This window comes from Urocitellus parryii, unplaced genomic scaffold (assembly GCF_045843805.1).
Source record: "Urocitellus parryii isolate mUroPar1 unplaced genomic scaffold, mUroPar1.hap1 Scaffold_692, whole genome shotgun sequence".
Classification (NCBI taxonomy): Eukaryota; Metazoa; Chordata; class Mammalia; order Rodentia; family Sciuridae; genus Urocitellus; species Urocitellus parryii.
The window spans coordinates 1,147-24,501 of NW_027554131.1; the positions used below are offsets into that span (position 1 = coordinate 1,147).

The 23,355-nt window shown below is 33.2% G+C and overlaps 1 protein-coding gene across 1 annotated transcript in view; it reads left to right on the top strand.

Moving 5' to 3' along the window:
* Positions 1–635: 635 nt before the first annotated feature.
* The window catches only part of LOC144252937 (tubulointerstitial nephritis antigen-like), a gene marked incomplete at its 5' end in the record, with an annotated part of 65,023 nt that continues 42,303 nt past the window's right edge, over positions 636–23,355 (top strand). Inside the window, 6 exons of the mRNA XM_077794959.1 lie at positions 636–699; positions 1,394–1,483; positions 6,435–6,549; positions 15,383–15,506; positions 20,073–20,223; positions 22,358–22,542. Coding sequence (XP_077651085.1) covers positions 636–699; positions 1,394–1,483; positions 6,435–6,549; positions 15,383–15,506; positions 20,073–20,223; positions 22,358–22,542 — 729 coding nt within the window. The remainder of the gene's footprint in view (positions 700–1,393; positions 1,484–6,434; positions 6,550–15,382; positions 15,507–20,072; positions 20,224–22,357; positions 22,543–23,355) is intronic.

Sequence of the window (23,355 nt, forward strand, 5' to 3'; positions counted from 1 at the left end):
ATATGATGATGATTCACCATAGGTCTCTTGAATATTCAATTATATAAAACAGTTATCAATTAATTTCAGTTAATATTTAAGAAATATTTGGACTTTGAAGACAAATGGCTACAGTCTTACTGATTTCATAAATTTTTCTCCTGATCCAAATCCTGAAGACGAAAAAAATAGAATTTATCTTTGTAAGGTAAATTCGATGAATTTTTTTTTTTTTGTATTTTGGGCCACACTACTAATTACTTGCTCTAGTCATATTTAATTAATTATACTCAATTATGAGACTTGAATAAATTTTTAAATAAGTAGTATAAACTGATTCAAATAGTTGCACTCAAATATTTATATTGCTTACCTATTTAAACACATTATTTTTGCAGCATAGTTAGTGATTAATTCCTTGTTAATTGAGTTTTCATGCTTTATAAATCCTCTCTGTTGAACATAATACGCAGTTTAAAGATAAACAAGGCCAGAAGAATTTGATTTATCAACCTTGACATGAACAAGATGTGGATTAGATTGGCACTAAATGCTTTCTCATGTTTGAAAAACTAACCACAGTCTTACATTAATTGTAATGCTAATGCACTTTATCCAGATTAGAATTTTAATTTGTTTACATGTTACATTGACAGGTTGCTTCAGAGATGGTCAACATTATGAAGAAGGATCAGTAATTAAGGAAAATTGCAACTCCTGGTAATGAATTTAAGTGACACAGAACAGAATTGTACTGTCTATGTATTTTTTTCTTCAAATAAAAGGAAGATTTTTTGAAACAAAACATACATTTAAATACAAATAGACAAAATTAAGTATGTATACACAAAGTCATATTCCATAAGGCATCATACACTTGTAAATTTTATAGGCCTATTTATTGAATGTTGAAAATATAATCATGCATGTATCTTTTAATACCTGAGCTTGATGTTTTGTTTTTGATAATGAGCCTTGATCATACAGCAGTTTTGCATTAGGTATGCATCTTAACAACAAAAATTTTAATATACTTCAGATTTTAATATACTACAGACAAGCTGTGTTTTTAGCATGACTATATAGAAAAACATGCTACTTTAAAAGGCTTAGACTATAGAGAAAATTTCTCCATACAAGGAAATCAAATCTACTTGCCAAATGATCCTGTTTTAAAACTTTAGTATCTATGTTGCCATATCATTTATTATTTGCTGAAGCAGAGGTTAAGAGCCCATTGAGTGGTTGCTAATACCTGTTTTATGATGTATTTAGCCAATAATCAAACAGCCATATGGTTAACATTAATCATGAAATTATGTTTTATATCTTTACAATGTACAACTCTTGATGTTAATTCTGAAACGTACTCTATAAAGGCCAGGCCACATTTGTAATTCTTGTATCTTTATAGCACATGCTCAGGACAGCAGTGGAGATGTTCCCAGCACACGTGCCTGGTTCGTCCAGAGTTAATTGAACATGTCAATAAAGGAGACTATGGGTGAGCTGAATCTTGCATTACCAGTTTCTTGGCCCTCCTAATTACTCCTCATATCTCAAACAATTTTTTTACTTACTCCTAAAAATGGTCATTATTCAAAAGAAAGAGTGGGGAAATTGGGAGTGGAGATAAAAGGTGTGTACACTTAGAATGCAAAAGGTGAATAATAAATAATTAAATTAAAATTAACAAATAAAAAAGAATGGTACAATCTAGTATTGAATCATTTAGGAAAGAGAAGTGTCATGGTGTGGGTGTGGGGAGTAGAGGAAGTATTACACTGAATAAGTATATAGGCAAAATTAGAATATTGGCAATATTGATTTATCACACTCATCATTTTCTTTCTGCTGCTGTATCACCAAGCTAATCCTGTGCTCAGCTATCCTAGATAGGACACAACCTTCATAGGACAGTATTCTATCTGGATGATACCTCAAATAACAAGTTAATTTAGACAGTCTCTCTAAAGTGACTGATATTTAGCCAATTCACTTATAGCTCATTCAAAAGACAGACTGAACCACTTTGCTAGTAATATAAAGATAGGAATGACTTACACTTAATCATCGGAAAAATTGTTTGATGCTCTTCCATAGATTAAAAATTAGGTGGCTTCACCACTTACATAGAGAGAATGAAGATGTAGGCACCAGCACAATACAGAACTGAGAGAGGGATAGGCTGGCCAATACCTGTCTCAAAATTTCTCCACTACCATTGATCAAATCTCTATATATTTCTATGCATCCCTTGATAACATCTTCCACACTCTGTACAAGGCTTCATATAAAAAGATCCATTGTCCAGCTGCTATAAAAGTGAAGTCATTCTGAGATGTTTGTTTTTAAAAATAGATATCTCATTCTCTTCTACACGTAAAACACTTTGTTTCCCAGCACAATGGGGACACTGAAGTTCAATGTGCCCAAAGTATTTTCCTGGAAGACAAAATACAGAAAGTCACTTTTGTTGATATTAACATTTAAAAATTCATTCTCCATTCTTCTCTGTGTTTGTGGTTAATATTTTAGGTGATAACTTGATTACTGTTAAGTATTTCTAGGAAAAACCAATTACGGTTTTCTGTGGCTAGGTGACATATAAATTTTCAAGGAACATGGTCTTGACAAATGAATTGAAAAGGTTCCTAAGAGGATTTAAATGCTGGACGTAACTAGCACATGCTTCCAAGAAACTGTGGTAGATAAGCCCATTGTTATAGAGTACATAAGAATCCACAGTAGAAAAAAAGTATAATTAGGAGCACAGAAGTTGAGAATTTATTGGGAATGTTGCCTTCCTTGGGAGAAGGAACATTTTTCCCCATTATTTGTTTATTTTGAGCATGTTTTAAGGTTTTTTGTTTTGTTTTGTTTTTGTTTTTGTTTTGTTTCGTGTTTGGTACCAGAGATTGAACTCAGGGGTACTTAATCACTGAGCCACATCCCAAGCCCTATTTTGTATTTTAGTGAGAGACAGGGTCTCAATGATTTCCAAAGAGTACATGACTTAAAAAGAGTAATAAGGGAAGGATATTTGAGGAAAAGGAAACATGCACAGACCAAAAAGAAAAAGTTAAAAGAAACAAGATATGAAGAAAAGGAATAAAAGTAAAATCATTCACTGGGAAACAAAAGTGGAAAATTTCTTATATTTAAAAGAAAGTTCTAATTTTCTGCTGTTTGTTATTCTCTATTCAGGAAGCTCAAATTGGTTTTGTGTGAAAAAATATTATTATATTATATTATTCAATATTTATTAGTGCTTTTTAAAATAACTTATAAACAAATATAAACCTTTGCTTTAAAATATTTCTTTCCCGAATCTAGGCAGTATTTTAGATTCCAGCCTTTATTGATTCCACATAATGTCTATCAGTGCTTATTTAGTCCCTGCATTATTTTTCAAGACAATCAATTAACATTAATAAAATGTGTTCATTTGTGGTATTGATGAGGATGCAATAATTTCTGTCTTGGAGCAGTTAATTTAGCTGAGGCGCCAACATGTCAAGCTCTTGTAAAAGGATTTCTAATGATAGGGCAGAATGTAGGACCAAATCAATGGCACAAATCATAATCTGCAAATTAGTAGAATAAAGGGAGACCCACAACTGTTTTTGTTATTTGCTCCATGCACGAAACCCTTCTGGAACTTAGCACTTTAAAAGCCACAAGCTTTTCATTTGTTCATGTCAGTAATTTGGAATGGACTCAACTGAGGCTCTTGCTGGTCTCTTCTGGGCTTGCTCATATATCTATTGACTTCTTTGGGAATTGAGGCTGAACTCTCAAAGATGGCCTTACTTCTGTTTTTGCCTGCTGGTGCTGGTTGCCATCTGTCTCCAGCTGGCTTGCTTTGGCTTCATCACATGAGGGCATTGTTCCAACAGGGTGTGGATGGAATCTGTGCAAGCTCTGTCTTGAAGCTTAAGCTTGACAGCTACACAACATCAATTCCATTGCTTTCTTTGGGCAAAGCAAGTGAGTAGGCCAATCCACATCTAAAGACTAGGCAAGTAGATTCTCTCTTGATGGAGAAAGCTACAAATAATTTGTGGCCATTTTGAATCTGTCAAGTGTCTAAACTTGATTTTTTTTTTAATGACTTCAAAATCTAGTATAGAGGACAATTTGGCCTAGATTTTGCATATGTTTCTCAAAATCAACATATGCCAAACTGAAGGGATCAACCTTGACCTATCCTTGGTGACTGTCATCTGCCTCCATCTGGCCAACCAAAATATTTGAGGTTAGCTCAATTCCCCCTCACCTTTTTTTTTTTTTAAACTATGTCACCACATCCTACTAATTCCCACATACAACATTTTAGTGCATTTCCTTATCACATATCGTTTGAAATGACCTGATTGTCTTTCTGTGTTCAGTTTGACTAAATTCCAGTCTATTCTTCATATTTTCATAGCTATCTTTCCAAAATAAAGCCTTGATTCTGCCACTTTTGTTCTTAAAAATCTTTCATTTCATTCCTTCTGAAAAACAATTATTCTTAGCATGAATGACTGTCTAGATGTAAAGGTTTTTCACTACCACACCTTTTATACCCTTTCTAGCCACCCCCCCCATCCCCTCTCATCATTTAACTTATCTGCCACTCCCTATGTGTGCAAACTAATTCCAAATCTTCATGCTTTGCTCAAGAGTTACCTCTGTTTAGAATAAATGTTCGCTTTTCTTCACATTTGGCCTCCAAATTCATTCTCATCCTTCCAGGCTAAGCATTAAATTCACTTTCTATGAAAATGTGCCAACTCCTTCAGGCAGAGTTATGTTTGAATCCTCTGTTCTGATCACATTTTGACCTACTGCTAATGAAGTTGCCATATTGAAATCATTTCTTTCTTTCTAGTCTTTGTCAGGGTACGAGCACCTCGAGGGTAGAGAAAGTTTTTCATTTTTGTGTTTCTGGTATTTACCAGATGAGATGACAGATAAGTTAAGAAGGTTCTATAAAAGCTAAATTGGATTAAGGAAAAGTGATAAGTCCAGATCAAGGAGAACAATGCAGGTTAATAGGGCCTTTAACAGTTTTTTGAAACTATATCACAGTAAAACACACATTTTATTTTGTGATCTAGTATACATACACATACAGGAACATAAAACGGTTCTTAAAAATAGGTTCGTAAAGTAGGGTTCCTCCCTTTTTGTGGGGGGCACTGGGGATTGAACTCAGGGCCACCCAACTACTGAGCCATATACTCAGCCCTATTTTTTTTTTTAATTTAGAGACAGAGTCTCACTGAGTTGCTTAGCATAAAAAGCCTTGCTTTTTGCTGAGGCTGGCTTTGAACTTGAAATCCTCCTGCCTCAGCCTCCCCAACCCCCAGTGTTACAGGCATGCACCATTGCACCCAGCTCCTCCCTATTTTTAATGAGATCTAATATTTCCTATTATTTTCCTATATTTATTTAGTTTTTGTGGCCCTGGGGATTGAATTCAGGGCCTTGTGTATGTTAGGCCAGTGTTCTACCACTGAGAGCTCTGCCATTGAGCTACCTCTCCAGCTGCCTTCTATTTTTATCTTATTTTTTAAAATGCTTATTCCTACTCACTCAATTGAGTGCTTAATGAAGTGACCCACAGATGTCTCTGGCCTGATACCTGCAAGCTGTTAGTGTAGGACAATGAAAACATACTTTACTGATTTCACAATTTTTTCCAAGGTGGATCCTGTTAGTCTCTCAAATAATTCCACAGTATCTAATATATTCAGGGGTTTTCTTATTGAAATTCCTTAGGTGGAAGAAGATTTTACTTTAAAATCATAGCTATAAGGTGGTTTAAAATTTATGACTTAATGGGCCTTATGAAAGAAGAGCATTAACTTGCCAGGCACATTATTAAAACTTGAGTGGCATTTATAATCATTTGTAAGAACCTATCACATTGTACATAATTTTGATTATAAACAAAACAGGATAAAATTTATACTTGACTTAAGTAGTAAAACTATCTTGCCCTTGAGTTGTAAATGATTCAAATAGGCAATGAATAAATTACTTTTAACTTTCTCATTTTTCATCTACTGTCATCTTTTAAAGAAATTTTGCTTTCAAATGTCAATATTAAATTTGGAAACAGTACATTTATTTTTTCTAAGAACACAACATATATCTAGAAAGAAATCTACGTTTTGTTACCAAACTTCACATCAGTTTATTTTATATTATTAGTAGTAATTAATAGTATTAAGGACTTTACACAAATTAACTCATTTAACAAAAGGTAGACCATTTCAACATCTAATTAATTATCACAGATGTAATTTTTTTAAAAAAGCAACCATTTTGCTTGCAATTTTTCATGGCACTTCTTTTTATTAGCAAATTTCTTTTCAAATCTAAATTATAAAGAAAACAGATACCTACTTAATCAGCAAGTGCATTTGAGTGTATGTGTGTATATATTTTCGTTTGTAAGGCAGATGGACAGCGCAGAACTACAGCCAATTCTGGGGAATGACTTTAGAAGAAGGTTTCAAATTTCGCCTTGGCACCTTGCCACCCAGCCCCATGCTTCTGAGCATGAATGAGATGACAGTAAGTGCTTTTCCTGATTCACATTTGTGCATGTGTTTGCATAGGGGTATTTCATATGTATGTCCAAAGCAATTCAAAGTAACTAAAATATTGAGTTGTAAGCCTTTGAAGTTACAAAAATACAATTTCTTTATATCAATTTGAAAATATTTTCCCAAAATGGTTGTTTTATCATACAAAAGTCTCATGTGAACTTTGAAAGTTCAATTACACATAATGTCCTTTAATAATGAAGGGGGGTTGCCTATAGTTTCACAGAAAAGCATATTTTTTTATGACAGGTTGTTCAGCTTGTCAGTGCTTTCTCAAGTCCTCACTCTTATTTTATTTTTAACTACAGAGTTATTCTGTGAGTTTATCTAAACTCTGTTTTGATGCCTGTTGGACTACTCAGTATCATATAAGATTGAAATAAATGCTGGCAACTTTAAACATGCTTGTTACGATGATTAACAAAATCTTCAAAATCTTCAAAATTTCCATTAAGAAAATACCTTCACTTTTTCAGAGTGACCTGGAAAACTTCTTTGTAAAATTGCCTGAGTGTCCAATAGACTTACGCTTTGTTCTTTGTATTGGTTTTTGTTTTCCTTTGTAAGATGTATTATTATCTGCTAATGGAGAAGCTGCATAAAGAAATTTCTATTTCTCTAGGTAAACTTCTCACTCAGAGAGCTGCAGCTCTCCACCCCAGTGTGTGGTGTTACCCATTACATGTACTTTCTAGTTGAGATGTTGATTCTATGCAATGCTGTCACTGATGCCCAGGGCGGGTGGGACTTCAGGCCACTGAGTGCAACTTCTCTAGTCTGCAATGAAGAAATCAGGCTCTGGCTGCCTAGATGCTCTCAGCATCTGGAGACAGCAGGGTTTTTGTTTGCAGCTGGATGAGTTGTAAACCCACTTGTGACTCATTAAACATTTCACCTGAACTTAATTTCACTGAATTTACAGAGCTTTGATCACCTGAATTATTGTTCTAATTCAAATTCTAGTAGCAAGATCTGTTAAATTATAATTAATCTCAAAGAAGATAATAATAACTGACTTTTACTGAGTGGTGTGTTAAGCTCTTTTATTCTTTATCTCATTTAATTTCCTTAGCCACTTGATGTCATCAGTACTATCATTACCCACATTTTAAAGACAAGCAAATTAAGATGTAGAGAGGTTAAGTCACAATGATAGTCAGAGAGGCTAAGAGCCATCACAGAATTAAATTGCAGATCCAGGACATCTACAAGGATCTGTTCCCCAAAATAGTCCTTAGCATTCCAGTAGAGTCAGTTAGCTTTGGCCGATTCAGATTCAAAGCAGCAAAAGAAAAAAGAAAAAAAAAAGCCTTTTCACCTCTAACCAGAGATAATTTTCTGAAATGATCAGTTTAAAGATATTTTTGGACCTTTGCTACAATCAGTAAGATAAAATCTTTGGCGTAATAGTTCAGATTCATGATCTTTTAGTGACCTAATTAAAAGATCAGTTGAAAAGAGTCATTTTTATTATAACAGTTTTATTTTCTCTTTTTTGTCCCCATCTGGGAAAAAAAGAAGCAGCATTGTTAAAGAAAATACTTACCCATTATAAGTTCTGTTCTTCCACTTTCTTTGTTTTGAGGGCCATGTTGGACTAAACATTTATTTAGGAGTTTCCTCAGTATTATTCATAACATTTCCCTTCTAAATTTTAATTTTTGTAGCTTGGAAGGATTTATAGTCTAGAGAAATGAAGTATATTTCTTTCTCAAGTTGCCATTCATTGTAGCAGAAAAAAATCTAATTCTAAATCATTTATTGGCTCCTAGGGATTTATTTGCTAAAAGGTTCTGTGTTGATATATAAGTGAAAATTCTTAATGATTAATACTTTAAGAAAATTTAAAATTGTTAGTGGTATAAATTAATGCATATGGTTGCCAAGTAATTCCAGGAAAGCAATAAGGAAATTCCTGGCCTCTGGGGAGTTCCATTAACTGCTAATGATGTGAGGCAAGAAAACAGCTTCTTATTTCTAGGGCATGGTGGCTTATGGACTGTTTCTGAGTGATGGAGTTGTCCTAATAACTGGTCAAATAAAATAAATCCCCAGAAATATGACAAGGTAATTCGGAGACTTTGGAGAGGCCTTTCTGGATGATAATTGTTTGGTTTAGATATGAGGTATCCTCCAAAAGCTCATCTGTGAGACAATGCAAGAATGTTCAGAGGTAAGATGATTAGATTATGAGAGTTGTACCCTAATCAATGGACTAATCTACTGATGTGGATTAAATGGCTGATAACTATTAATTAATAGACAGGTAGGGTACAGCTGGAGGAAGTAGGTCACTGAGGACATTTCTATGGTGTTTATACTCTGTCCCTGGTGAACAGAGCTTTCTCTCTTTGCTTCTTGTTTGCCATGTCCTGAGCTGCTGTCATCCACCATACCCTTTTCCCATGATGTTCTGTCTCATCTTCCACCTGGAGCTATGAAGTCATTGGATAGATTGAACCTCTGAAACCATGAGCCAAAATAAACTTGTCCTCCTCTATCATGTGTGAGGCACTGGGTTTGAGCCTCAGCACTGCAAAAACAAAGCTCCTTAGAGACAGTGTATTCAGTGCAGCCAGTATGCTTGGTTCTCATTCTGGCTGCTCCACTTGTTGCCTCTCTCTTCCTTCATAAAATGGGGACTGTGGTATTACCTAGCTCTTAGGGTTGTATGAGTTCCATGAAATTCTGGGTGAGCAGTGCTTATCAAAGTACTTAGGATACAGTTAGGCATTGTTTAGAAATAAGCATTGTTTCTCTCCCTTGTATTATTAACTTCTAGAGAAAAATAGGATTCTGAAACAGGTCAATTCTTCCAGAATTTAAGTATCCAAACCTTCATCATTTGTAGCATTTTATTTCATATAGAGAAGTGTAGGCATTGATTCATTGGTTCTGATGGAGATTACATATTTCTGATGAACCTGAAAATTTTTCTGTTATGCTCTCAGATCAAATCAAATCAACTCTGCATATGATTGTTTTTCAGACTAGCAAACAAGTACTTTTGAATTTGGAATATAGCTCTGAAAAGCCTCCCTGTGTTGTATTTCATTATAAATATTGAAAATATTTTGAATGAAAAAAGACTATTTTCACCCAGAAATGTGGAAATTAAAAGGTTACTTTTATATGTGGCTCAGTTTAAAAAATATAATAGGGTTTTTTATTATTATTGCTAACTCCTCAGAAAGAATAATTAGGTATTATATCTAAGGTGGAATGATTAAAAATTAAGACTAGCATGATATTTTAAGCCTATAGACCTATACTATGTCATGTGACTGGTGTAGGTAAAAATATTATAATTTTTTTAAGTTAACTAGCAAAACATGTTTTCTCAGTCACTCAGTATGAATGAGTTTAGTTGGATAAATTAATAAAGAAACATGTTATAATTTTTCTGTGGTTTGTTAGAAATTAAGATTAAATAACTTTATAAATAAATATACAATATTTATATAATATATAGCTATTATAAACTTTAAAAATCACCACCAATTTTTAGGTGAGAAATTTTTTTTAAAATCATTAAATCATTTGGATAATTTATCATTACCTAGATAACACATAGTTGATTAATTGGATTTATTTCTCTAGTAATTAGTTAAAATAGGAGAAATTTATTTATTTTTTCCTTACCTCTATGAAATATTTCAATGATGGCAAGTACTAAGACTTGAGAAATACCTTTGGAAAAGTCAAATCTTTCCAAGTTTAGGTTTTGACTAATCCTAGGTTATTGAAAACAAATTTTAATTATGAATAACTGACCAAATGAATATCTTCAACTTAACTCCAAGAATATGGACCCTGTGTAAATAGAAGCCTCTATAGAAACCAAAACATTGACTACAAAAGTAAAAAATACAGTTCTGTAATTATGTATTTTACATAACATTGGACAAAAATAACCATATTTTCCCATAAAATTGATCTTTGGCTCCCACATACATGCATATAAGGCATATGGGCTCAGAGTTCCAAAATACAGTCAGTGGCATTGGTGGAGGACATGGGCAGATTTGATAGAGTCCTTGTTTACATATATGTTCACTTAGCTCACCTCATAATCTTCTCATGTAGTTGAGAGAAAAGCCAAGGACAGAGGAGGATGACAGTTATTTTAACTGACATGGAATTAAGGATTTTAAAATTAAAAAATCATCAAAACATTTACTTATGTCTGTATCATCAAAACATTTACTTATGTCTCTCCAGTCTCTTTTCTGTTACCCCCCTTCTCAGAGTGGAACCCCAAACCCTTCATAACCTTTAGAAAAGACACATGCCACTTCACTCCTTGTTCACCTGCTCTTGTGGCAGAATGATTGTCTTGTGTCTCAAATCGGTTTTCCAGCTTTCAGTTTTGTCTTTCTATACTAGTCACAGTCAGATGAGTAGCACTGTGATATAATTGAACACGACTTGACCAACGCAGTGGGACTAAATTGATCACTGCAGGACAAATCTTCAAAAATAAATGTGAAAATTTATTTTTTCGTCTGTATGAACAAATACCTTGGGCTGATAAAAAGTAGATTCCTGAGGTGATCTCGTGTGTTGATTTAACAGTTACCTACTCTGGCTTTCCCATACCTGGGTCTGTCTTTTCCATATATACTGTTTCTTCCCAAAGTCTATTACACAAAACACTTGAGGCTTTGATCCGCTTCATAATATAAATGATAGGAAGTGAAAAGAAATAAAGTATTTTGTATTGGAAAAAATCATGAACATTATTTTCACTTTTTAGAGCCTCACATAATTTGGCATTTTGTAAAACCACATTGCAGAGAAGACAAATATCTATTTAATTTTCAAAAACAATTGTTCCTTAGAACTGTTTGATTAATCAGCTTCTTCATTTTTAATTACCTGTTAAAATCCCTCAGGGCTAGTGTTCTAAGAAACTCATTTTAGGAAATGTGGCTCATCCATTTTCAGATATATGCGTTCTTCACTTTTTAACACCTCTGAAATTGGAATGCTTTCTTAACATTTGATCATGTGATGGGGTCAATGAAAGATGGCATTACCCTAGTAGCTTTAATAATTCTGTGTGCTGTTTTGGTCATGACTGGGCTTAGCTGTGAGGCACAGAAACTGAAAGTGACAGTGACGTAAACAATGCAGACATTGATGTCTCACTAGCAAATCTAGAAGTGGGTTGTCCTACAATGGAATCGTACAATGGGGCTGAATATCCAGACTTCTTTCTTCTTTTTGCTCCATTGCACAGGGCCTTTATTTCCAAGGTCATATGAGGGTTCAACAAAATTGCTCCATGTCCATCTCTACTGCCCAAATTCCTGCCAGTAACAAAAATCAAAATATCCAGAAAAAAACAGTGAAAGTCAAGAGCCAGTCGTCTCTTAAAGAAACTTTTTATGGCTTTTTCATAAGCCTGAAAATGGTAATAATAGCAGAGAGGTGTGGGAAACAGTCATTTTGCTGTCTTTAGAAGAGGGGCTAGGACCTGCCATAGAACAATCACTGAGTATTGATATTTACAAGATCATTGAAAATTACTCTATATTTAGAAACCAGAGAAATATCAAAGGATAAGTCTTTAAATGTTAAGGCATGAAGGCAAATATCATTGAAGATGAGAGTTTCATTTAGCCACTAGCAACCAGAAAATTAGCCCTTTCTTTCTTAATATCAAATAGTTTAGAAAAAAAAATTCTTGATATTCATAGCCACTGACCTCAGACTGCAATCACAACAGAATTATATTTTCTGTTGCTTTATTTGAGTCTCAGATGTCTCTGATTATCCAATAAAAGTGGGACAAAAGTACAATTAGAGCTGGAGGGGGCAATCCACATAATGGATTGTGTATAGGTGTAGGCTCAACAGTAAGGATGTACAGAGTATATTCTGAGGTGGTTGATAAAATTGATCAGTTTGTCTCAAGCTGCTCTCTGATTGCATTCTCATTACTCCTTCAGAGATTTTACTTTAATAAGATGTGGGAGTTATTGGAGATTGTTTATCACTGTGCTTAATTCTCATATTTGTCCATAAGATCTTTAAATTCTAATTTTTAAATAAAAACATTAAAGAAAAGTAAACATTAAGTTTAACCACAAATTTGGCTAATACATACTTGAAAATATAATTAAATTATGATTGAACTTTTTTCAACGTGACAATATAAAGAATTAAAATTTCTCACATGGAAGAGTGGAAATTGTACTTAAAATTAAATTGATATTTTATTTGAAACACCAATTTTGGAATTTCTTTCACTCTTAGATGGTTCTTTTGATTCTTTTCCTTTATTAAATTATCATTTGACAAAAATACAAATTGTGTAAACTTTAAAAAAAATCTATCATTCATTGAAACCAGAGTTCTATTACCAGTTCCTAAAAGTTGTTATTTTGTAAGGCTTACCTTAATTTGTGAGTTATAAAAGCAATCTTATTTTTTAGAGGATTACAATATGTATGGAATAATGAAATATAAAATGTTCTCTGCATTTAGTATATTAGATTATCTGATATCATGAAAGAAAAAGAATCTCAAGATAATATGTGCCTGATCCACTTAAGTGCCAGAGGCTTATTTTTAGAAAACGCAATATTAAATGATTAGTAAAAATCTTTAAAAATTCAATATATGAACTTTATGAATTCATCTGGATTAGTGGATTCATAAATATGTTTTCAATAAAAATGTCATTTTGAGTGTTGTTTCTCTATGCCTTATTTTATTAAGAAGGATTACCCAGTCATACTTTTTATTTTTAAGGAATAAATCATAAAAGCAACAAATGCATGCTGATATAATAATTTAACTTAAAGTGCCTTCAGGGAAAATACATTTTTAAGAGATGAAATTTACCTGATATATATATCCTATTATTATTATCAGATTGATTGTCTCCCATGTGCAAAGCACTGTGGTAGTCTTTGTGGAAGTCACATTCTGAAGAACTTAATGCCACTGAAATGTGTATAGAGTAATAGTTATATCTTTATTGCTTCAGCAGAGCAGAAGGGATATATCCTAGGTGTTATTAAATTGGAATTCTAAAGTAATAAAATAATAACTGACGCTCCACTTATTTTTCTGGAAACTTGAGGCAACTTCATGATAAATGCCTAAATGCACACTGATTGGTTGATAATAAAAAAAAATGTGAAGGTATGTGTATTTCTACCCCATTTAGAAAGATACCTTGGAGACAGAGTTTTTATCTCTGAAACTACTCTACTCAGAGCAATAAATTTGTTCTCCTCCAACTTTGAAGTTCTATGTTATCGTCCATCTAATGGCATTAGAATCCCAAGTCACGTTTCTTTTTATAAAACTACTCTTTAAGTTATCATGCAGGGACTGTACTGTGATCCGATGATGTTCTTGGCACTTTATTCCATTATCTAAGTAGCAGTGTTTTTATTAATGGATGCAAGATTTAATAACTTTCTTATCAGGTGGTAATAGTTCTCTAAATCAAAACTGAGTGCTCCTGTTAATGTTCAAATTTATAAATTATTTTGGATGGATACCTTTTAAAGAGATATGTAAATTCTAAATCTTCCTGGCTTTAGACTTAGAAGCTATTATGTACTTGTCAGAAATAATTCCTTGGAAGATATCAGATCAGTAGCTTCACTTGTTCAATTTATAATCAGAAAATTTTTAAACAGGTAAAATTTTATCTTTTACAGACATTTTACTTCTGCTACAAGGTAGTATATCTCTGTATTTCTGATAAAGTAGAAAAATTATAGAAATGGAGAATGATTTTAAGAACTCTAAAACCTGGATATAGTCCCAGGAGTAAATCTTATTTAGCTTAGAGTCCTTAGCATGGCTTAGCTTTCAGAAATCAGTTACCTTATCCACAAAAAAGAGTCAACAATATTTGCTCTAATTATGCCACACAGGGCGGCTAAGAATATTTTAAAAAATAATGAATATTAAAAGACTTTGAAAAATTTTAAAATACTCTCAAAAATTTATGAGCAAGCACGTGTGTGTGTATGGGTGTGGACATGTAACCTAAGAAGAAAATTTAATAAACAAATCCTCATTTGGTTTGATTTCTGATTTTTTGGGAAGTGAAAGTCATCACTCTCTAGTACAGTTTAGAAGAGAATATGGTATGGTGCTACAGATTTTGTTTGAGATATAAACAAAAAAAATTTCATAACATTTAATGTGCAGTCTTGGAAAGACAACAATAAAGATTGACTCAGGCTTTTAATGTGGACTTTTTGCACATTTGGTATTACACACTTTTTAATCTCCAAAAATTTAATACACATCAACCAGTTCATTTTGGTTTAGTTTCCCAATAACTGGTGTAGAATTGATGTGTTCCTTGGGCTCCAAGTGTGTTAATAGGTAGTTGCTATAAGTGCATCATCTCAAAGCCAATTTCACCTCAGAATCACACTTACTCTCCAAAATGGGAGAGACAGAAAAGAAAACATTCTTTATGAGGACAAATTTAAATAACCTCATGTGGTCTTTCACATGGATGAACAAACTCTGATTCAAGATGACAGAAACTGTGGCTGAAATTTTGCACTGCATGGTAACTCAGAAAAAACATTCTATGTATTGTTCTTGTGATTTTGTATTATAATTCCACACACTGAATTGCCATTTTTAAACACAGAGTGAAGTAAAAATTCTATATAATTATACTTTATTCAGAAACTTGAATATACAAGAAAATCGAAAGACAATTATAAGCTTTATTAAAAGGCATGATATCTTCTTATAAAGGCTGTTGGGATACATTTGAGAAAATCTGATTTATCTGACTTTCTTTACTCTAGGCTTCTTTACCTGCCAAGACAGATCTTCCAGAGTTTTTTATTGCTTCTTATAAGTGGCCTGGATGGACTCATGGGCCATTGGATCAAAAAAATTGTGCTGCATCCTGGGCATTTTCCACCGCAAGTAATAGTCATTTTAATTACTTCCTCATAAACTCCCTTTTCACTCTAGAGCCTAAGAGGGTAATTAAAAAGGTTTTTAAATTAAAATATTTAAATATTAACATATGGTCAATTAAAATAAAACCATACTCTGGCAAGAGAAAACTATCTGAGGAATATAAGTTTTAGTCTAAAAATTGATCATTAACATCTAATTTTAGATACAGAACGAATTCAAAGTTTAACAAAGTAAAGTTGCCAGAATTTGTTCAATTTTTGAGAGTTAAAGCCAGATAATAAGAAGAGTATTAAGGTTCCTCTGCACCCATAGAATTATCTGTACTCCTGACATGAATATACACACCCTCACATAATTATTACATATTTTTTAGTAAGTTCACCATATATGTATGTATAAATGTGCATATATACATATATATATTTAGCTATTAGACTATTCTGAAGTAAAGCTTAGAATTAAATTATCAAATATGTTTTGTCTCATCTGAAATAAAAATAATTCTGACTCTAAAGTGATATAACTGATGTTTACATAAAATTAACTTACAGTTTTATATTAATGTTGATCCAAAAATGTAAAGAATGCTTCTTTTATAGCTACTTTAATAGAAGTTCATAAGTCCACTAAATAAGTTACTCAGGCTCACCCTAAGATTTTATGTCCAAAATTATCCTCAAAAAAGTACAGATTGTATTTCAGCAATTCAAAAAAAAAATTGACATGATGAGAACTGGACACTATCAAAGATCTTGAGTTCTAGGCTTTAGAGATAATTTCAAAAGAGTGCTCAAAAACAATTTAAAGCACTGAAAACATTACAAAGTAAATGCATAGGCTCTTGGAGCAGCGAGCTGTGAAGTAGGCTGACATCTTTGTCTATATGTCATTGCTTCATGGTATCAGTGAGTTACTCCAGAGATGCCCTTAGCAGAACTGGAGTGTTGGCCACGCTCACCTCTGGAAAGGCTGCATCTGTTAATTTAACATTGCTGCCCAGACCTCCTGTGTAAATGCTCTCTGGAGCTCTATTGTTTGTATTTACCAAGTTACGGACTTTTCTAAGACCTGTTTCAGATGGGTTGGGGAAGATTTAATCATTTACATCATTTGCCCACTTATATTCATGTGGTTAATGACTTACACCTCCAAGGTGATATATAACAACTTTGCCTTAAATTTAAGCTAGATTAGTATTTCTGGACATTTAAGGAAAGTTATTAGCAGTGAAAACTGAGAGAGACTTGCTAGGCTGATTTGGAGGCTGTCTTGGTATCTCTAGGTCACAGCTTCACAGATAGCCTTAGCACAGAGCCAAGTCTAGATTGTCCTCCCACCTAATTCAAATAGTTCCCACAAAGACTATTTGAAATTATTTTGTGGTTTCAGAGGACTCTGTTTTGTATTTCATGTAGTACGTATGGTAAATTGGATCTATTATATTTGTATGTGTGTGTTAAATTTTAAAAAAAATGAACTAAGTTCTAAAGATATACAGAAAATTGTATCCGGAGGTAGAAGTTGAAATAAGATAAATATTTTAAAGAGAAACTAAAAGCTACAACATGGAATAGAAGAAAAACTCAAAGTATGTACATATATAGAAAAAGTTATGTAACCAAATAAAATTCAAGCATTTGACAGAAGCTGAAGAGGTAAAGGTGTTGGAATGGTGGGAGTTATATGTGCCACAGAGTAAATTTGGAGACAGAATAAAACAAACAGGGAAAATAATAGTGTGTCTCAGAGGTAACATTCAATAAAATTTTCAAAAAGAGAGCAGAAAACAATAGACTAAACTGAGTTATTCTTAAATTTCCTGACCTTTTTCAAGCATTTCAGGTAAATTTGGATGAAACTTTCAGTGAGATCCAGAAATGTCTATATAACATAGAGCAACATATTGCATAACATTATGATTTAACACACTTACCTTTTAGTGGAAATCTAGACTGATGGGGCTTAAGGAAATTTTAGAGGTCCTCCTTTTCAATCCTCACATCTTATAAAGAGAGCCCAGTAGGTTAGGTGACTCACCTAGAGCCAAAACAGGAGACACGACTACTATTGACACCATGAAAGTGTACTTTGAACAAATTAAATTTCACTAATATTTAAAAATTTACATTCGACTCTGAATCCTTGCAGTGAATGTCAAAGCATCAAAGGATTTCTATTTTCTTTTATGATACAAGGAATTATTCCCTTGAGGATTTCAGAAATATTAGTATAGTGCCATTTACTCCTAATGAAATGTATCCTAGCATCCTCAATAGACAGAAATTGAGAAGGAAGTGGAGGTTATAGATTTAATACTTATTAAGCATATAAACTGTATTAGCACTTGCACTATGGAAAGGTACACATGCTGTAGTTACATAAAATTCATATACAGAGACACTTTTGTAAATGCATTATTTAAAATGAATTATTTTAGAAAAAAACTTAAATGAGTATTTTGAGGGGTTCCAGTGCACACATAATTTTTTTTTAGAAAGAGAGAGAGAGAATCTTTATTTATTTATTTATTTATTTATTTATTTATTTATTTATTTATTTATTTTGTAGATGGACACAACACAATGCCTTTTTTATTTTTATGTGGTGCTGAGAATTGAACCTGGGTCACGCCTGTGCTAGGAGAGCACTCTACCGCTGAGCCACAATCCCAGCCCCCACACATAATTCTGATGGGAAGAAAATTGACTTCCCCTGAGAAAAAGAATGAATACAAAAAAAAAAAAAAAAAAAAAGAAAAAAAGCTATCTGTTGGCTTTAACTAAAAGTGAGTAAGGGTTAGCCTGATAGTAAACATCAAAAATGATACTGTTATAGTTATCCAACAACAAAAAATCTGTTTTTAAAATACTACTCACCCTAATTTTTTCATGGTCGCATCATTTACAATATCATGAAATCATGTTCAGAATGATGACATGTAGATTTCTGCTACTAGTAGGTTAGTTTTTCTAGTCTATTATTCTATGAAGGCAGAATTATATATTTTTTTAATTCTTGCTCATTGTAATTTTTAAGGCTACCATGCTTTTGACCTAGTAGTGCTCAATAAGTGTATTGAGGGAGGGAATGAACTTATGGCTACTACAATGCCAAGGAATTTTTTAAACAGAATAGTCAATCATAAATGATCACTGTGTTTCTCAATATAACTAGTAACATTAATTAATAGCCATGATATTAATAATAGTTAAAACTGTATTATAAATTGTATAATACATATCACTAAGTATATGTAGTGTCGGACCGCCCTCTGACAGAGGTTGAGGAGAATCACTAGACCAGCTAGTGAGTGTCTCCAGGCTGAGCGAGAGGGTAAGTGTCCCGACCCAGCGTGGCCTGGCAAAAATCACACCGAGCCCGGAGTTGAGTCGCCGAGATGGCGCAGAAACTCAGTTTATTGTGGAGGGAGAGGACTTATATAGAGAGAGGAGAAGGGAGGTGGGGGCAAAGGTAAGGGCCAATCAGAGATCGGAGAGTCCCCCCGATAGGGGTAGCCTAGGCACCCCAGTTACAGAAACAGAGCCCCGTTACCCTAGTTACAGAAACAGTACCCCATTAGGTATGTGTGTCCCATTGCTGGGGAGTTATTCTTTGTGTTTGCGGAAGCCATATCTTGGGGCCGTTCAGGCACGTACATGGAAGCCATTTCTCAAGCTCTAACTGTCACATACATGGAGAATCACAAAATCAGAATCATAAGACTGGGGATTTCTTTCCCCAGCAATTGCACTTCGGTGGTCAGCAGAGGTCCCAACAATGTAGTATTATATATAATCTACATAATTACTGTAACTATATCATTGTGTGTCACTGACTAGTAATATTAATTAATTATAACAGTTAATGATAGTTTTAAGTATATTTAGCTAAAAACATACTCACTTTGTATATAAAAGTGATGTCTATGTTTACTGAAATAAGATTAAGATAATTATTTTCAACATATTACAAGCATAAAAGTGTGCTATGTAGCTTTAAGGTATTAGATAAATTTATAATAGTTTGAATTAGCTGAAGTATGTTCTCCTGGGTAGTTAAATTAGATATCAATTTAAAAAGAAAGGATTCAGTTTACTCCAATATATCAAATTAACATGGGTGAATTTTCAGTTAATATTTTTACAATCCATTTTCTTAATTTCTCCAATTTACTTACATTCATTTAAAAATGTATTTAACCATAATTACATGCAAGATACCATGTCAGAGATAGAAGTATAAGTAACATATTGGCCTCAAGAAAACTGGCACTTGACAGATTCCTTAATGACAGGTTCAAAAGTATACAGAACATGAAAGGAACAAGTTAGCAAAGCTTTCAGTTTCCTAAGTTAAAGGAGTAATATCAATAGAATACAAACATCATGACTGAAATTATGTTGTTGTTGAACTGACTGAAATACATAGATCTATAAATGACATTGGTTCTTAATCTCAAATAATGTACAATTTTGAAAACTAAGGTTCCAACAGAAAAGGATATGTGAATTACTAGAAGCATCATGTTGTGTACCATTTGAGTATTAATCAGTATTCTATTTGAAACAGGTGTGGCAGCTGACCGAATAGCAATTCAGTCTAAGGGTCGATACACAGCCAATCTGTCCCCTCAGAATTTGATCTCTTGCGGTCCTAAGAACCGTCATGGATGCAACAGTGGAAGCATTGATAGGGCCTGGTGGTACCTGAGAAAACGTGGGTAAATAGCTGCCCAACACGTGTTTCTAGGATTTTTATGAATGTTGTCTCAAGTGACAATAAGGAAAATGTTTTGAGATTTCTTTTTTTTTTATTTTTACAAAACACAAAAAAGAAGAAAAATCTAAAAGTATGACACACACACATATATAAATACAAATAAATTTTACTTTTCTATATATACTGTATGTGGTATTTTCTGAGATAAGAAGTCATTGGAAATAGTTATTAAAGAATGTGTATATTTTTATCTAAATTAACATAAATTTTTCTTTTGACGACTCAAACAAGCATTTTCTTCTTGCTGTTCTGCACCAAGTGGTTCCAGTGAGTTCCTTCAGAGGGAATGCAGTAATCAATGTTGCTGATTCCTCAATTGTGCCTTTTAGTTAGCTAGGTCAATGAATAGAGATAAAATTCGAGGAAAAATTATATTAAAAATCTCAGAAGAATAACACAAAAAAAGTAACTTAGAGTTGCTTCAGCTCATCAGTGCCATTACTGTGTTCATCCTAGTTGGTGAAAATTCTCAGGTTGCAAATCCTTACTCTCACAGCTGACACCAGTACAGCACCATGTGGCTACTGGAGAGCTGATCTGCTTCAGAGCTGATTATTTGGCTAAGGACTGCACCTGACAACTAGTAGAATGCGGAGTGACTCCCATTTTTCATCATCCAGTCAGTGGCCTTAACTTGTCATACAACAGTTAAATGTTATGAAAGAGGGAAAGTGTCAGATATTGATAGGTAGCATTAAATTGTTAACATTTTTTTTCATGTAATTTGCCTAATAAAATGGTGATTTGAATGGGCAGCTTGGGCTGAAATTTTCCTGGTATAGTAGAGTTTGACTGGCTTCTGTTTTATGCTATGATAAAGATAAAAGATTTTCGGGAGTTTCAAAATATAAATTATTATTGATATCAAATTAAATCTCATTGTATTAGTCTGCTTGTGCCCTCATAACCACATGTCAGAGTCTGGGTGACTTAAACAGGGATTATTTTGTCTCAAAGACTGCAAGGTCCAAGGTCAAAGTGCTGGATTATTCAGTAGGAGGCAGAGATTCTCTTCCTGGCTTGCAGGTGTTTACCTTCTTGAAGTGTCCTCACCTGGTGGTGAAAGAGCTCTGGTTATTTCCTTTTTCTTCTAAGGGCACAGAATCCCATCTATGAGGGTCCCACACTTAGGCTCTCATTTGAATTAATTATGTCTCAAAGGGCCTTACAACTCCAACATGTGAATTTTAGATTCACACAATTCAGTCTATACCACTCAGCATTTAATATCAATGTAAATGTGGCATATTTTATGCTTTGTTTTCATCATGTTTCTTGCTGAGATTTTCATACTCTGTTGGACACTGTCACATTTTTTTGAACCAATTTTAGTGGATTTTTTAACGGTCATTTCAGCACTAAATATATATAAAATCAATTATGTAGTTTCAGTTCCCTTATTATCCACCTTTGTATTCAATAGGATTATATTATATTTGGAATCAAATAATTTGCACTTTGCTAAGTTTACTTTCAAAATCAGAAATCAAAATATTTAAAAAAATTTTTTGTGCATTGTGTTTATCTCATAAGTTTCTACTTTAAATGTTATATAATTGTTATACTATTTCCCCCAAGTATCATGAACTACAGACATATAATCATTAAAGTCTTATGAAAGATAGTATCTGTAACTTACATAAAATATCAACAAATCATTAAAAAAACCCTTAAATGTACATAATTTTTCTGTAAATAACCAAAGTGATTGTCTTTTTATATCTAATTAGACTCTTATACATTATTATACATAATTATAATCTATATTTTAATATTACCACCAGCTTTATTAATGGCTACTTTTCATCCTCAGGTAATCCTATATTGAAGATAGAATTATTTATTAAAAATGGATTGAAATAAAATTTCAAAAATAATAATAAAGAAATAATACAGGGGTAGAGAGCAATGCAGTGTCATTGAGCTGCTATGTTGGAGTCAGTTGATATTTTTAAAATTATGCATGTAGTTAACCAGCAAAATTTATGAATGTTTAGTTAAGCAAAATTGAACATAGACAGAATATTATGGCATTTCCCTAAATACTACCTTTGTTTTTTGCTTATTTCTCATAGACTGGTATCTCATGCCTGCTATCCACTTTTTAAGGACCAAAATAGCACCAATAATATCTGTGCCATGGCTAGCAGGTCTGATGGGCGGGGAAAAAGGCATGCCACCAAGCCATGTCCCAACAACATAGAGAAGTCTAACAGGATTTACCAATGCTCTCCTGCATACAGAGTCTCTTCCAATGTAAGTCTAAATAGCAAGAACTAATAATGGCTGACATCCTCAAACATATATAGCTCTGTTGTTAATATTATTTAAAAACTTTAAAACTATTAAAAATGAAATATTATATTTTCAGATTTTTTTTCTTATACTGTCCATTAAAGACTTTGAGTACAGTTTCTGTTTTTTCCTAATATTAGTGTCAAAATGGGCTTAGTTTACAATATGACCAGGAAAATAAAGTTCTTAAATTATGTTTTATAGTGTGTGTGTGTGTGTGTATGTGTGTGTATGTATACAAACTTGATAAGTAAAGCTAAGTCAAACCTGCTTTCATTGAATTTTTTGTGGTGGTGCTAAATTTATCAATCCTTTACTCCCCAAGATAATGGAAGTGAGCATAGTCACAATAGGAAATAGTCTTAGATTCCAGTTTGTCATGTTAAAATCCTAGGCAAGTTTTATTCCATGATAGCAGTGTCACCTGGCCTTCTTGACTCCAAAATATCTGACTCCTCAGTGACTCACAGTAATCTCCAAAATACAGTCCAGTATTTTTACCATGGTAAACAGGTTTTCTATGAACTGAGTCTATTCTACTATTTTTATAGATTCATGTCCTGCCAGCATTTTTCCCTGTGCACCTGCACACAATGCTTCTGATGTATCTGTCTCTTTTCTCCAGATACATCACACTCATCCATGCATATGTAATTAGCTAGGTGATAATTTCTGTGACCCAAGGTGTTAACCCACTGTTCCATCTGGTGAAATGTTACACAAATGTCAAAGTCTAGAGCAAAATTTCATCATTTTTTAAGTTTTACTGGACTTCTAA